This window comes from Mugil cephalus, chromosome 21 (genome assembly GCF_022458985.1).
Source record: "Mugil cephalus isolate CIBA_MC_2020 chromosome 21, CIBA_Mcephalus_1.1, whole genome shotgun sequence".
Taxonomy (NCBI): domain Eukaryota; kingdom Metazoa; phylum Chordata; class Actinopteri; order Mugiliformes; family Mugilidae; genus Mugil; species Mugil cephalus.
Window position 1 is genome coordinate 18,001,328 of NC_061790.1, and position 13,161 is coordinate 18,014,488.

General features: G+C 42.9%; 1 protein-coding gene across 1 annotated transcript in view; it reads right to left on the reverse strand.

Moving 5' to 3' along the window:
• tnfrsf21 (tumor necrosis factor receptor superfamily, member 21) overlaps window positions 1-13,161 on the reverse strand; it is a 41,153-nt gene that overhangs the window by 17,254 nt on the left and 10,738 nt on the right. Inside the window, exons 2-3 of the mRNA XM_047574067.1 lie at window positions 11,918-12,617; window positions 7,450-8,028 (exon numbers count right to left, since the gene is read on the reverse strand). Of these exons, the coding sequence (XP_047430023.1) occupies window positions 7,450-8,028; window positions 11,918-12,617 (1,279 nt within the window). The remainder of the gene's footprint in view (window positions 1-7,449; window positions 8,029-11,917; window positions 12,618-13,161) is intronic.

Here is a 13,161-nt window from a genome sequence, read left to right on the forward strand (position 1 = left end):
TAACGATGGAACGCACTGAGGAAAGCTTAACTGAGGAGGTTTGGACGTACAAACAGCTGTACTTTGGCAAAAAAAATATGTCTTTGGTAAAAGGTCACCATTGTTATAAGTGAAGCAGGAAGTAGAAACAAATATTAACCCGACTGGCAAAAAAGACACAGCGCCGACAAGTGTTTGGGTGGTGTTGTTACAGAGCGAGCCAGGCTGATGAGCGCACATGTATACTGTAAATGCCTCGCACTGGCATCGGCTACATATGTAGGTTACATCGTCCGTGTCAAATAGAGGAATAAACCAACTACCAGAGAGGAACGGTTTAAAGACAGTGACATCTTTGTGGACAGGTTAGCACGTTTTCCTACTGTGTGAGTAGCTTAAAGGCTTAAGTTTTTCCTCTGCAATGATCTTTCATTTTTTCACCTAGCAGCCCTGTGAGTTGTCTCTGTGTTATCAAGCTTCCAGCCAAACAAGCACTGTATTTAAACTGACATGGAAATTTCATTAAGAACTGTTTCATTAAATTTCATGTTGACTCCTTTCGTTTTGACCTCTGCAGAACCATATTTTATCCTCTGAAGCTTGTTCATCTACATGGCCATTACACTCCAGAATTAATTCCTCCACTTTTGATATGCATCAGGTTTATCCCCGATTAATGTCCACCGCAGTGAACATGCTAAGTGCATAAATCCAGGATGATTCAGACAGCCCGGAGCAGACAGCCTCAAAGGATATAAGCCAGTGGTAGTAATTCATGACTGAGCACATCCATATGCATACTCACGTGTACACAAACATACACACACAGAAATGCCAGTATGCACAAGCCGAGAGGCAAGTATAAATAGACATGCGAAGGCTGGACACATGATTATAGAGGCATGCCTCGCACACCGCATGCATGCAACACTCATTCTCCACCTGAAATCTTCCCTTGGCCTTAAATCTTGACCTTCAGCCACGTTGTATTCTTGCTTTAACACCCAACCTGAAACATAAGCCTAAACATTCACCCTTACTCTAAAATGGACCCAACATCAGAGGCCCACTCGTGAACTGACCCTTCAGACAAGTAAGAATTTAACTTGACCTCATTTTAGAAAGTGCCGCAACACAAAATTACTTAAAACTCCAACATTAAATCCCCTAACAATCCCCTACCCATGCCCAAGATTAATGCACTGGCATGTATCGTGGAGGGGTGTAGAGGACGTCGCGTGCCTGGCCTGTCGACTCTCATCTGCCTTGCTGGCCATAACACACGGTGACAGAAGAGAAATCCCCCTGCTCCACACGCATCACTGCCACAGCTAGCAGGGCACGTTTAAATGACCTATATAAGTCGCGTGATAATTCAGTATGTTAGTCGGGGGATGTTTTTGTATGATAAAGTAGAATGTAGTGGGTTTATTTCTGGGTATTAGAGTCCTCGGCTCTGCACTGTATGTAGGCTATAAATACAACTGGAGATGAAACACTCATTTATGGATGTATGACAGTACAAAATTAAACATTTTTTTGTTTACATCTGTGGCATTGTACAGTGTCATGAACTATCCAGGACTCACTGTGTATTAAAACTGACTCATCCCGCTCAGCACTGCAGGCGATAACGACTTTGCCTGAGCCAACAATTGCCTCGTTTTTCCCCCATCATCTCTGTCGTTATTAGAACCTGCCACCACTTTTGAATGTTGGACTGTGTGACGCATTCAGCAAAAGGACTGCACAGTACCAAGATGATGGACAAAATGGATGCAGCATTTTTGTTTTTGACCTCATTTCTGTTGCATGAAATGCAGCTGAGGTGTGGTTGTAGGATGATATTTTACTCTCTGAGGAAGTTAATATTTTTTGCAGCGATTTCTCAGATCTCTCAGTTGCCTAATGACGGTGACTTACTGCATTTAAAATGTGTTTCTAGAACGCAGAGTCGAGGTTGTTCAGTTGTTCAGCAAAATGTGGTGACCTGACCAAACAACCAACGTTGGTCCAGTGGTTTGCATGTCACAATCTAGAGGGAAAATTGCTTCTCTTTCTGTGTTTTTATGCTCAAGTGAGAAAGCTGGCAAACACAAAGTGAGACAGATACAATAGAGAAGGCCTCCGTCAAAGAATCTAGTATCCAGATTGAGATGATAGTGAGCCACTCAACAAATCAGGTATTGTTTGTCTTAGCTGTGTGCATCAGCTCTTCTCAGGGTTCAGCTGCAACACGTAGTTGCTCCAGTGTGACCTTCATCACGATGGGAAATCCCTAGGTGTAAATGGGTGGAGTATTTCACCAGGCATCAATCCATTTACTGCTGCTCACTGAATCTGGGCCATGATAGCAGCAGACTATTGCCAGGGGTGCCTTGTGTGGAACTGAGATCCAAACCCAAAGGTTTACTTATGATGTGGAGACACGTTTCAGTGCCGTCAGTGAACACACATACTTAGAACTGTCTATTTGTAATCGGATCACCCAGGACACATGTGTGTACACCAGGCGTAAAGAGCCACATCTTTAAAGCCTTTGTAAGGGATCCAGAGGCATCTCCAGATGGGTAACAAACTCTCCCTGGTGTACATCTATTGGTCTAATGTGTCCAGAAATTCTCTACAGAAACACATCAAGGAGTTGCCAGAACCACTTCAAGAGAAGAGGCTTATTTTAATTCAAAACTAACGTCATCTGCACTCCACCCAGATGTTTGAGGCTATCGCCCTCTTTTGAAGTGTCTCTGAGGCACAGACTTCCTGCAAATAATACTAATTTAAAAGACCACGAGGTATCTTTTACCTTTGACAGTGGCCCACTTCACTGTCAGAGTACCACTACTAAACTAAAATCCAAAACAAAACAACTGCTGTCAGTAAGTTTTGGATAAACTGTCTGTCTGTCTACAATGACACTGAGGGGCATTTTAGGACAACCTCAGTATAGCAAATTTAGGACACGACAAAAATGAATGTCCAATAAATGACAGCCAAACCTTCTCATATTGCCTAAACACAACACAAACCATTGTTTTAAAAATGAAAACCACTTAAAAAAACTGGATCCAACAAGTAGTCCCACCTCTGTATCCTGTCGCTGCGTGTAGCGTGATGTGAAGCAGGATGCTGTGTGTACCAGCATTCTGTTGAACTAATCACATCACGTACGCCTCGCACGTTCATTCCAATTTAGGATCACGCAACATTAAATTGGTGAAATATGTGCACGGCTGTGTGGGAGTGCAACAGGCGCTGTGTACCACCAACCAGGCAACAACCCTCTCAAACCCTGCTCTTCACAATCAATCCCAGGTTGAATTCAGAGCAGGCTACCCCGGCCCACCCTGATACTGCGCACAGCAGTATATTCTAACACATGGCTCCCCACTGGGCTTGGATGTGGAATTTGGCATTATTAACGGTGTGGATGTTTAACGAGGAAGGATGGTGGGCAGGTAGAATGTTGTTTTCCTTCGTGTTTTCCTCAACAGCCTGCATCTTAACTTTTGAAATATATGTTGTAAATGATATGGCTGCTAGCCGCACCAAGCACAACCACCCTCGATCTGATGGTCTGTTAATGGATAGATAGTCGTGTTTGTCCATGACCAGGGCCAATAACTAGAAACTGAACCTTTTCAAAAATATACCATGCATTCGCAACAGTGACAACGGCCCATGCTCTCTATTTATTTCCCTATTTTTGCTGGTCATTGTTGGGTCTGTGACATTGTGTAGAGCAGCAACACAATCACATTATTTGGTGTATGACCAGCCACACCACGCAAAATACAGCAGAATGAGTAAAGGAAGGAGTCAAATAACTGTAGCTTAAATGGGCCAATTAAGGGCAGCAAATAAATGTTGCATTACCGCAGCTTCCTCATAAGGATGTAGTTTCTGCGTAATCGAATAGAAGAGAGGGGCACATCCTGATAGAAATGCAACAGAATTGGCTCTTTGTGTGATTCATATACTGCCACTGTTGGTTGTATCATGAGACGGAACATTAAAACTGCTTTAATGTCAATTTAAGTGACATCCAAATTAAACACTTAGGTGGGTTAAACTGTTATAGTTTACCGGTTAGATTTCCAGACATATATATACATACAGCGAAAGATGAAAAGCCTCACCCTGAAAATACTTCATTTGTGTCTTTATAGTTCTGAGTTTAAGAAGTATAGGAGATAGGGGCACATGTGTTTTTGACATCTCACTGAAAGCATTCATACGTACACTTCGTATAAACAGAAAGTAAGTGTTGGAGGGAAAGGTTCAAACCATTTAAAGCCGTGATAGTTTACCAGGTGCATCAAAGTAAAAAAAAAAAATTAAATTAGGTAGAAAAACATTTTAAACCACACCTCCTTTTTCACTTTTGCACACTAGGGGTTTGGTTGTCGGATGGATTTCCCAGCCCAACAACCGAGATCTACCATCTGAACAGTTGGGTTGGATGCTGTTAAATGATCGGACGAACAGCTTTTGCATTTGTTTGTCTTTAAATCTGAGTTCTGAAATTGAATATAAATTCAAGCAGAAGAAAGTTTTAAAAAACAAACCGTATGATAATTTTTATTGCCGCACCCTTGTTTCAAATTTGGCCCGTGGCCCTAGAAAAGCCCCATTTAACCCCACTATGGAGGAGTAGCAGTTTTCACTACTTCCTGAGTGAATGCCAAGCGCTGTATGTGTGTGATCTGGGCTTTGACGTTTCCCTTTCTTTTTTCCTTTATTGCCCAAGTGCTTTAACTGCCCTAGTAAAGGGGCATTACAACCTTCAAGGGGAGCCAGCCACGCACCTTGGAAGGATTAAGAAGCTGTTTTGTTTTATGTTCCACAGAGTAAATAGCAGTGTAAAATGCCTGTTTGGTTTGCATGTGCATACATACATCTCCACATAAATGCATACACATGGGCACATGATTACTCATCCAGTCAGGACAACACACATGCAAGGCACACACACACACACACACACACACACACACTCTCCCACTCTGACCAATAATCCACACTAGCTTCGGTGAACCTAGATCTTTCTGTAATCTTACAGTTTTATCTGCCTGAGCTTACGCATCGATCTATGTGGGTTGTTTTGGTAATGGTGCATGAAGTCAGTGATAAATTATTTATTTTGTCCAGATTTAAAACCAGTAAAGTTTCCTATTGTGATTTCAAGGAGTGAGAAGTACTGCTACCACGGCCTAGATGATTTCTATTAAATCAGATCACAGATCCATTTTACTCACTGTTTATACAGTACTGACAGTTATTATATTTCATTCAGTAATCATCACCGGGTCCTTAACTTGAGCAAAAGTACTAACAGCATGTAGAAATAATCTTGCATGCATGTCCTGCATGTGAATGAAGTCTACATAAGTTTAAGCAGGATGTAATTAGAGTATTAAAAGTGAAAGTATTTACCTCAGAATATATCCCCTATTTTATAGTGGTACTATTGTTTTGTCTAAAGCTTGTTTTGTACAATTAAGTATTAAGTCAAAATATGAACTTATTTAACAGCAAAAGCAGCAATTCTTCGCATTTTGTGAAAAATCATGATGTACTTTTCATGAAACATTGCTTAAGCACCAATAATTACATTTGACACGACAGCATTGTGACTTATTGTAAGACGCAAAACTCAAAGTTTAGGACTTAAGTGGAGGGGAGCCATTTACACTTGAGCACTTGTCAGTCTTGTGAGCTCTGCAACAACACCACCCAAATGCTAGATGGTGCTGCGTATTTTTTGCCAGTCAGGTGTATTTTTCCTTCTACTTTTAACAATGGAGAGCGAAACAAAGACGTATCAAACAAACGTTGAGTTAACCTTTCCTCGACGCGTTCCATTGTTATTGATCCAAAATAATCAATTCGAAATTTTCGGAGATAGAGAAATCAACCTTGTGCTCTGCGTTGCAGGGACACGTAGTTAGATTTCAGGGGAGATGCACATCTGGCTACAACATTAGGGTCTGCATAGGGTCTGTGTATGGTCTGGGCTATTGCTGTATCTACGACATCAAGGAAGCCTAAACCGCCTTTAAGCCAAAACAGCAAAACCACAAACCAAAACAATGAGTTGAAAGAAGCTAAAATGCCCCTTAGAGATGGAAACAGCTTCAGTACTGGACGATAATTCCATCTCATGTTACTACAGTTGGCACCGTGGTCCTTACACATTTCCTACTGTAATATTTTTTTAGAACAACTTTCAGGGAGATTTATTTAATTAACTTCTATGCCATTGAGAAGTTGCTTATAATGTACCTGTCTCTCTCTGCCTCCACCATTCTCTTTATCAGACATCTTTATTAAGACTCTGAGCTAACAAAGACTGCTGGGTAACGGCAGGGAAGCTCTATCTCCTGTAGTATCTCCTTATTTACGCTCATTTCCTTTCTTTCTGTATATCTCTTTGTCGCTGTAGAGACCCGATTGACCCACTAATGCGCCTCGCCAAACCAGGGAACAACCCCGATGCAGCTGAAACCAGATTATTCCAGTTCTCTGTGGTCAGTCACTGAGGGAGCAGAAAGAGGGTGGCTGGTGGCTCAGCTTTATCTCAACACACACACAAAGCGCAGCCTTGAGTGTCTCAGGCAGGAGGTCACACTTTAGTTTGGGTCTTTTTCCTTTTTTTTTGTTGTTGTGTGAAATGGAGAACTTTGCTGCGGGTAAAAATGTTCCCTACCTGCTGACAGCAAGGATACAGAGTAAGTGTGTTTTTGTATGTGTCTATGTGTGTAGACAGGTTTACAATGCAGCGAGAAGGAGACAAGAAGGAGTTACAAGGCAGGCATAGTAAAAGAGGGAAGTGACAAAAGTAAGCAAGTGAAAAAACAAGAAAGAGGAAATGAACAATAATAAAAGCGAGCGGGAGGAAATGGCAAAGCAAAAGACTAAGAACACGGAAACAAACAAAAAAAGATGACGGAAGGTAGACACCATGGAGATGAAATTGGAGAAATGAGAGCTGTAAGGCAACCTAAGTGTGGGGGGAGAACAGTGACAGCAGGAGAGGTTCTACAACAGGGTCGTGTCCTGATTTGTGTAACCACTGCCCTCCACACCAGGGTTGGATTGATATTATCAAATACCAATAGTGGGTTCGACCACATCCAACAGATGGTTTGTCGTAGCTCAGGAGCAGCACTAATGTGTGTCATGACACCAGGCTGGGACACGTGGTGCGTTGCTGACTGCCCATACTGACTGCAGATGTAGAGTTTATTCAGTGGCCAGTAGTGAGAAAACACCATAGCAAGGAAGTGGCACGATGCTTTCTCAGGGGTCTATAGAGATTAATAATGGATATTTTACATAGCAAGACACCCCAATAACCTTCATAATGAATTCCATACTGAATGTCATATCATGAATATGATACTACTGAAATAATGGATATAACATACCATACGTCACTAATTTCAGCAGGTTCTACCCCGGACTTACCCTGCCCATTGGAGTAGTAGATCCACCGCTCTCTGACTTGCGTGGGTGGTGCAGATGGCTTCTTCTGAATCGCCTTCTCCATTATGCTGCTAGGGTCCTGCACTGGGCCCTTCTTCAGCACCCGAGAGCTCCGCTTCACACTGCATACCACAATCACCACCAGCACCAGCAAGATAAGCAGCACTATCATCCACGGCAGGTGCTCGTTGATGTCAAAGTGATTGTGGGGGTTCGGCCTTGGGGACCCCCTTCGTGTGGGCCTGTAGTAACCAGAGACCCCACCTCCGTTCCCCTGGCCCGCTACCTTGCCGATACCTGTGCCAACCCTGACTGAATCTGTGCCATCCAGACCCTCCATCACCTCTTTGTTGGGCCCTGGCATCGTGTCAGAATTGGGTTGTCCCTGTGGATGCTCGATTTCCTTTGGTTGCTTTCGAGCTGGGAGCAGCGGAGTTCGTGGGAGATCACGGCTTGGCGGAGTAGGAGTTCCTGGATGACTAAGGAGCAGACCCTCTTCTTTGTGGCCTTCACCACCCAGCGATTCCTTCAGTAGGATGGATGCCGACTGGCTGTAGATACCTGTGATGATGAATAGAACGAACGATGAGGACAAAGATAGAACAAGCAAGAAAACGAGAGGTGAGAGTCAACTAAGAGAGCAAAAGAGACAAGATGGTATAGAAGTAAGAGATAAGAGACGACAGAGGCGTGGAGAGAGGGGGAGCTAAATTCACTCACTTGGGAGATTTGCTTAGCCCAGACAATGAAAACAGAAGGCACCACAGGAGGGAATCCTAACACTTTAATCCATGTGAGCAATCTGTCACACGAACACAAGAAGGGGTAACTTCCCTCTTGTGCTCTCCCTTATCTGCCTTCCGAGCTGTCTTCCTCAATTCCTGGATAGGCAGCACATTTCTAACCAAAGTTGTACTGTTGCCAAGATTTTGGTGGGTGCGACATTTATACACTTGATAAAATGTTAGTGTTTAGTAAAGTTTGACCAGGAAGGAGCTAGTGAAATACCAGATGTGCTGGACCATGTATCTCTGCTCTCAAAGATGGATGAGAGAGTAGTGAAGGTCAATTGACCAAGTTCAGTCAGTCAAGACCAGGTCTTTCTGATTTGTATATGTGATGCAAACCAAGGTGAACATGGAATAGTTGCAACAGGCTCGATGAAAGTTTGTCAGTCACAGTGCCCACATGTCTTGCAGACTGATATGGAGAGTGGGCAGGAGCTGTGGTGGATACAAATGGATTGAACTATCTCCAAAAAGCAAAAGCTTATAGGGCGCTTTGGGTGAAGATGTGGTGAGTACCGACCACAGTGGTCAGAGGAGGCACACATTCAAAACGGCAGGGTGGCAAGGATTGTTCATGTCGTGGTGCCAAACAACATACAGACTATCTGACTATCCACCCGTTTGTTCTCTTGTCTCTGGTGTTATTTTGTTTTTCCTCATAGTCCATCGTTCGAAACTGTAATTTCGTTAATATTAAACCAGCTAGTGTGTTGGTTGGTGTCCTCTCAGCAGTTGCAGAATAACAAATTCAATGAAGTCCATGCCACACAAAGCAAACATTAAAGAATGCCGTGACTCACACCTGCCTAGAAACTGAACTGAATAATTTACTGGGGACAGTACTACAGTATGTATGAATCTTGTATTCTCTTAACTGCAAACATATCATTAATCTCCATCTCCTTTCTGCCACACTGAGCTGTACTTTACCTTGTAATCTCGCTGCAAATGAGCTCTAAATTGCTCACCTCATGGCCTGCTCCTTGATTAAGCTTAAGGGAAAATCTAATTGGACTTTAATTGGAGGAATGGCTTGGAAAAAAAGTAGTTGAACTGAGATTGGTCAAATGGTCAAACAATTTACAGCCAAACAAATCTCACTAATCTAACTAAAGAGAAGAATTAGGATTAGGTGTATGGTTTGGCAAATAAACAACAGCAGAGACATGGGAACAAACGGGTGGATAGTCAGTTTTAGTGCCTCTTTTTACTCTATTGATAATCCTTGTGGCTGCTAACACTTCCCTGCTGCCTGCCCTCTGCCTGTGTACTGTGTACCATGCTAATGGGATTGATGTTGCATAAGCTTAATTGGGATGATGGATGTTTTTAGGATTGTCATCTGGTTGCATGTTAATTTTTCTCATCTTTTCAAAAGCTGACAGGTACAGAGGCACAGGTTTAATACCCTAAATAAGACATATAATGAACTTTTTAAAGAGATACAGAGGGTCTGGGGTTATTGTAATGTACCTTCTCACCACCAAAGCAGAAGTCAGTAGCCTTTGAACAACAATGACTATGAATATTCCAACTAAATATCCACACAAATGAAAATGTCTTGTCTTAAAACAACATGGCTTTAAAATGGAAATACCACTAAGCAGGTCAATCAATCTTCTAGTACGCTGGCTTTTTGTTGAATGGTAGTAGAAGACCACTGTATATTGATAGAAACGTTGTGGGAATCTGTTTTCATCAGCCAAGCTAGCGGCATGGCCCAAGATGTCCATCACTTGTTCCTCCAGACTTGGACAAATACCATGATGTTTCCTATACAGATTTATGGTCTCCAGTGGGTGAAGCCCACAGATTTTGGTCAATATTAAACCTTGTCCAATCCTTTGGTTAATGAGCAAATACACATAGACCATGTGGCTGTTCAATATTTAGTGCTAATTAAATATTACCGTGCAAGTGCACCCTCGTAAATGGTGAACATGATGAATTATTAATCATGACATATGATTACTCAGAATCCTAAAAACAAACCTAAAGTGCTGTGTAATGCCCTTGTGAGAGATGGACAGGCAACTTGGAAAAGACAAGTGACACTGTAACATTTGCCAAGTTTGGGTTAGGGTTAATTACACGAGTTAAAGTTATGATTTGGGGGCATGTGAACATGATTTTTCTCAGTCTAGCACTCAATCACACAAATGAACAAAATTATTCTTGTCCTTAATCAGACATTACTTACCAAAAGCTGTTGATTTCAATGGCAGAACAGAGGACAATATAAAACTCAATTCCAGTGTGTTGGTCTTTTGCTAGTAACATTGGATTCTGAATATCCAATAAACAAATCAGTACATCTCAGTACAGTAAACCTGAATGCTAAGTTGAGTCACCATGCTAACCATGCCAAATATACGGTATAACTACTGTTCATAGGAACTTGATGTGTAAAAGTTTTATGTTACATACTCTTCATAACTAAACTACACGGTAAGAGTAAGGGTACTTTTTAGCTGTTCCTAAGGGTTAGCTTTAAAAAAAACTAAAACAAAGTACGAGTAGTTTACAGCAAATCACCTCCTTCTGCCACAGTAGATGTTTATCTATTGCCAGGCTCTGTATCCAGCCCAGTTGTGGTCACCGATTTCCAGGTAGTGGGAAGTTATTATTCTAATGTATATGGATTTAAATATTTAAAGAAAATCTATGGCTGCAGGGAGATTTGTGGATTAACTTAAAAGCCTCTGTACATCACTGCTGTTAAGACAGGTTTGTACACACAAACACTGCGACTCATTCTCTGTTCCCTTCTTTCCCAGAATGAGGGGGTCGACTCCCCTCTCCACTGACAGTAAATGACAGGTGAAAAATAAATGCCATGAGCATGTAACACCCCTCCTCCCCCCACTTTCCTTTTACACCACAGACGGGGTCAAATTAACTGGCTGAGAGGCCATCGATCTAATGCCAACACAAACAGCACTGACAGTGTTATGGGAGTGGGGCTCTATGAGGGGTGGTGGGTGGGGAGGCTGACTGGCCATGGATGGTTTAATCTGAGAAATGCTCTGCTGTCTTCCTGATGTAAAAGAAAAATGTTAACGAGTTGTTGAGGTGAGGGAGGGAGGGAGGTGGGCTGAGAGTAGAAACAAAGGGGAATGGGAAGGATTTTTCACCTTCTCTGATCAAACGGGGGAAAAGGATGGCGGAAAAAGAGGACAGAAATAGCCATAACTCCTCCTGTCTACAAACGGGAGCATTCCTGAGATAAGGAGAAGCCACCAGTTTGTTTCCATGCCTACAGATGTCCTTGCCTTTGGGAATTCTCACAGGAAAAACATGCGGGTCCTTTACTTTGTAATGATGCTGTGGCATGCTGTATTACAATAACACACGGAGGGTTAGGGTTAGGCATTTAAAAGAGCTTGCAAGAACCAGTGACATTGATTTCTGGACACATTAAAACAAGAAAATGTTATGTATAGTAGAGAATATGAGAAATAACCTAAACTAATTTTATTCACTTTTTAAAGGATGTAAATTTACAGGAGAGAGAATAAATATATGAGCCAGATCAAGATTAATAAGGTCACTGTTATACTTAGAGATATCTGTATATGAAATCTATACTCTGTCATTCTAACTTGTCATACATCATAATTTACAACTACACAATAAAGAGGAAAGAGGAGTCCAGCTCTCACCTTTATGTATACGTCCAGTCAATAAGGATGGAGAGTTTGAAGAAACCATGGCTTCCTGTACAAGCACAGCCTGTTCAGGGCCTATGGGAGTGGTCGTGGAGGCAGATGTTGCCGCTGCAGAAGGAGGTCCACAGACATTATCTCTCTCTCGTGTCCCTGGTGTGAGCAGCACCAGTCCCTGAGCTTGGCAATCTGTGCGGTTTCGACACTTCAGAGACCTCGACTCCACATCCGAAAAAGTTCCCTTGATGCACGGCTTACAGAGCACGTCCTCCGTCTCACTGCCCCGCTTCTTCACCCTGGTCCCTGGAGGGCACAGGGAGTGGGGCTTACACTCTGCACCGGAACCCCCCGACAAGAAGGTATTGGGCGGGCACGTGCAGACGCGGTCCTGGGTGGCCGTGCAGGGAGCTTTCTCGATGAAGCCTGCTGGGCATGGAGCCCGGCAGCGATGGCACTGCTGGACCCCATTTTCACCTCGTGTGAAGGTACCGTCGGGGCAGGGACTGCATTCCCTCACAGCTTTTGATGAACAGTGGACGGAGACGTAGGTGCCTGCTGGGCACTTGTCGCAGACCAGCTGGGTACCCGACTCTCGGTCGGTGTGCTGATAGTGGCGGGGAGAGAGGACGGGCTGGTCATCTGGGCTGGCTGTGGTCAAAACATGGGCTGTGATGTCAGCCACCACTGTATATAAAAGCTGAGAGGAGAAGAGAAGGCAGACATTAAGACGTTTTACATATTTCCTGCACAAAAACACTGCTAGAAACTGTCATTAAACCCAATGAAGTGTCCAAAGCCAAAACAACATAATGATGGCATTTCTTTTCCCAAGGGTCAGCTATTTGTTCACGCAAGACTGATCACTGGGGAAGGAGTACCTTGCTTATTTTAGGAATAAAACTGTCTTTTTGTGACTATATGAGCAGGAAGATGGTAACAATTTATACCTCTCTATGTCCTATGTAGTAGGAATGTCATCAGAACCGCATTGGTACGGAGGTACTAGGTATTCTAGTGTATGGAAGTTATATAGTCTTTGGACTGTGAGAAGAAACCAGCCATAAATTGGGCGTAGGTGAGGATCTGAATGTGAATGGTTGTTTGTCTCTCTCTGATAGATCATATGATCCAGGGTGTACAGTACCCCACCTCTTACCCAGTGTCAGTTGGGATGGGCTCCATTCCCCTGCTACCCTCTGATCACAAGCAGTAATAGACAATAAATGAATGATTGAATTATT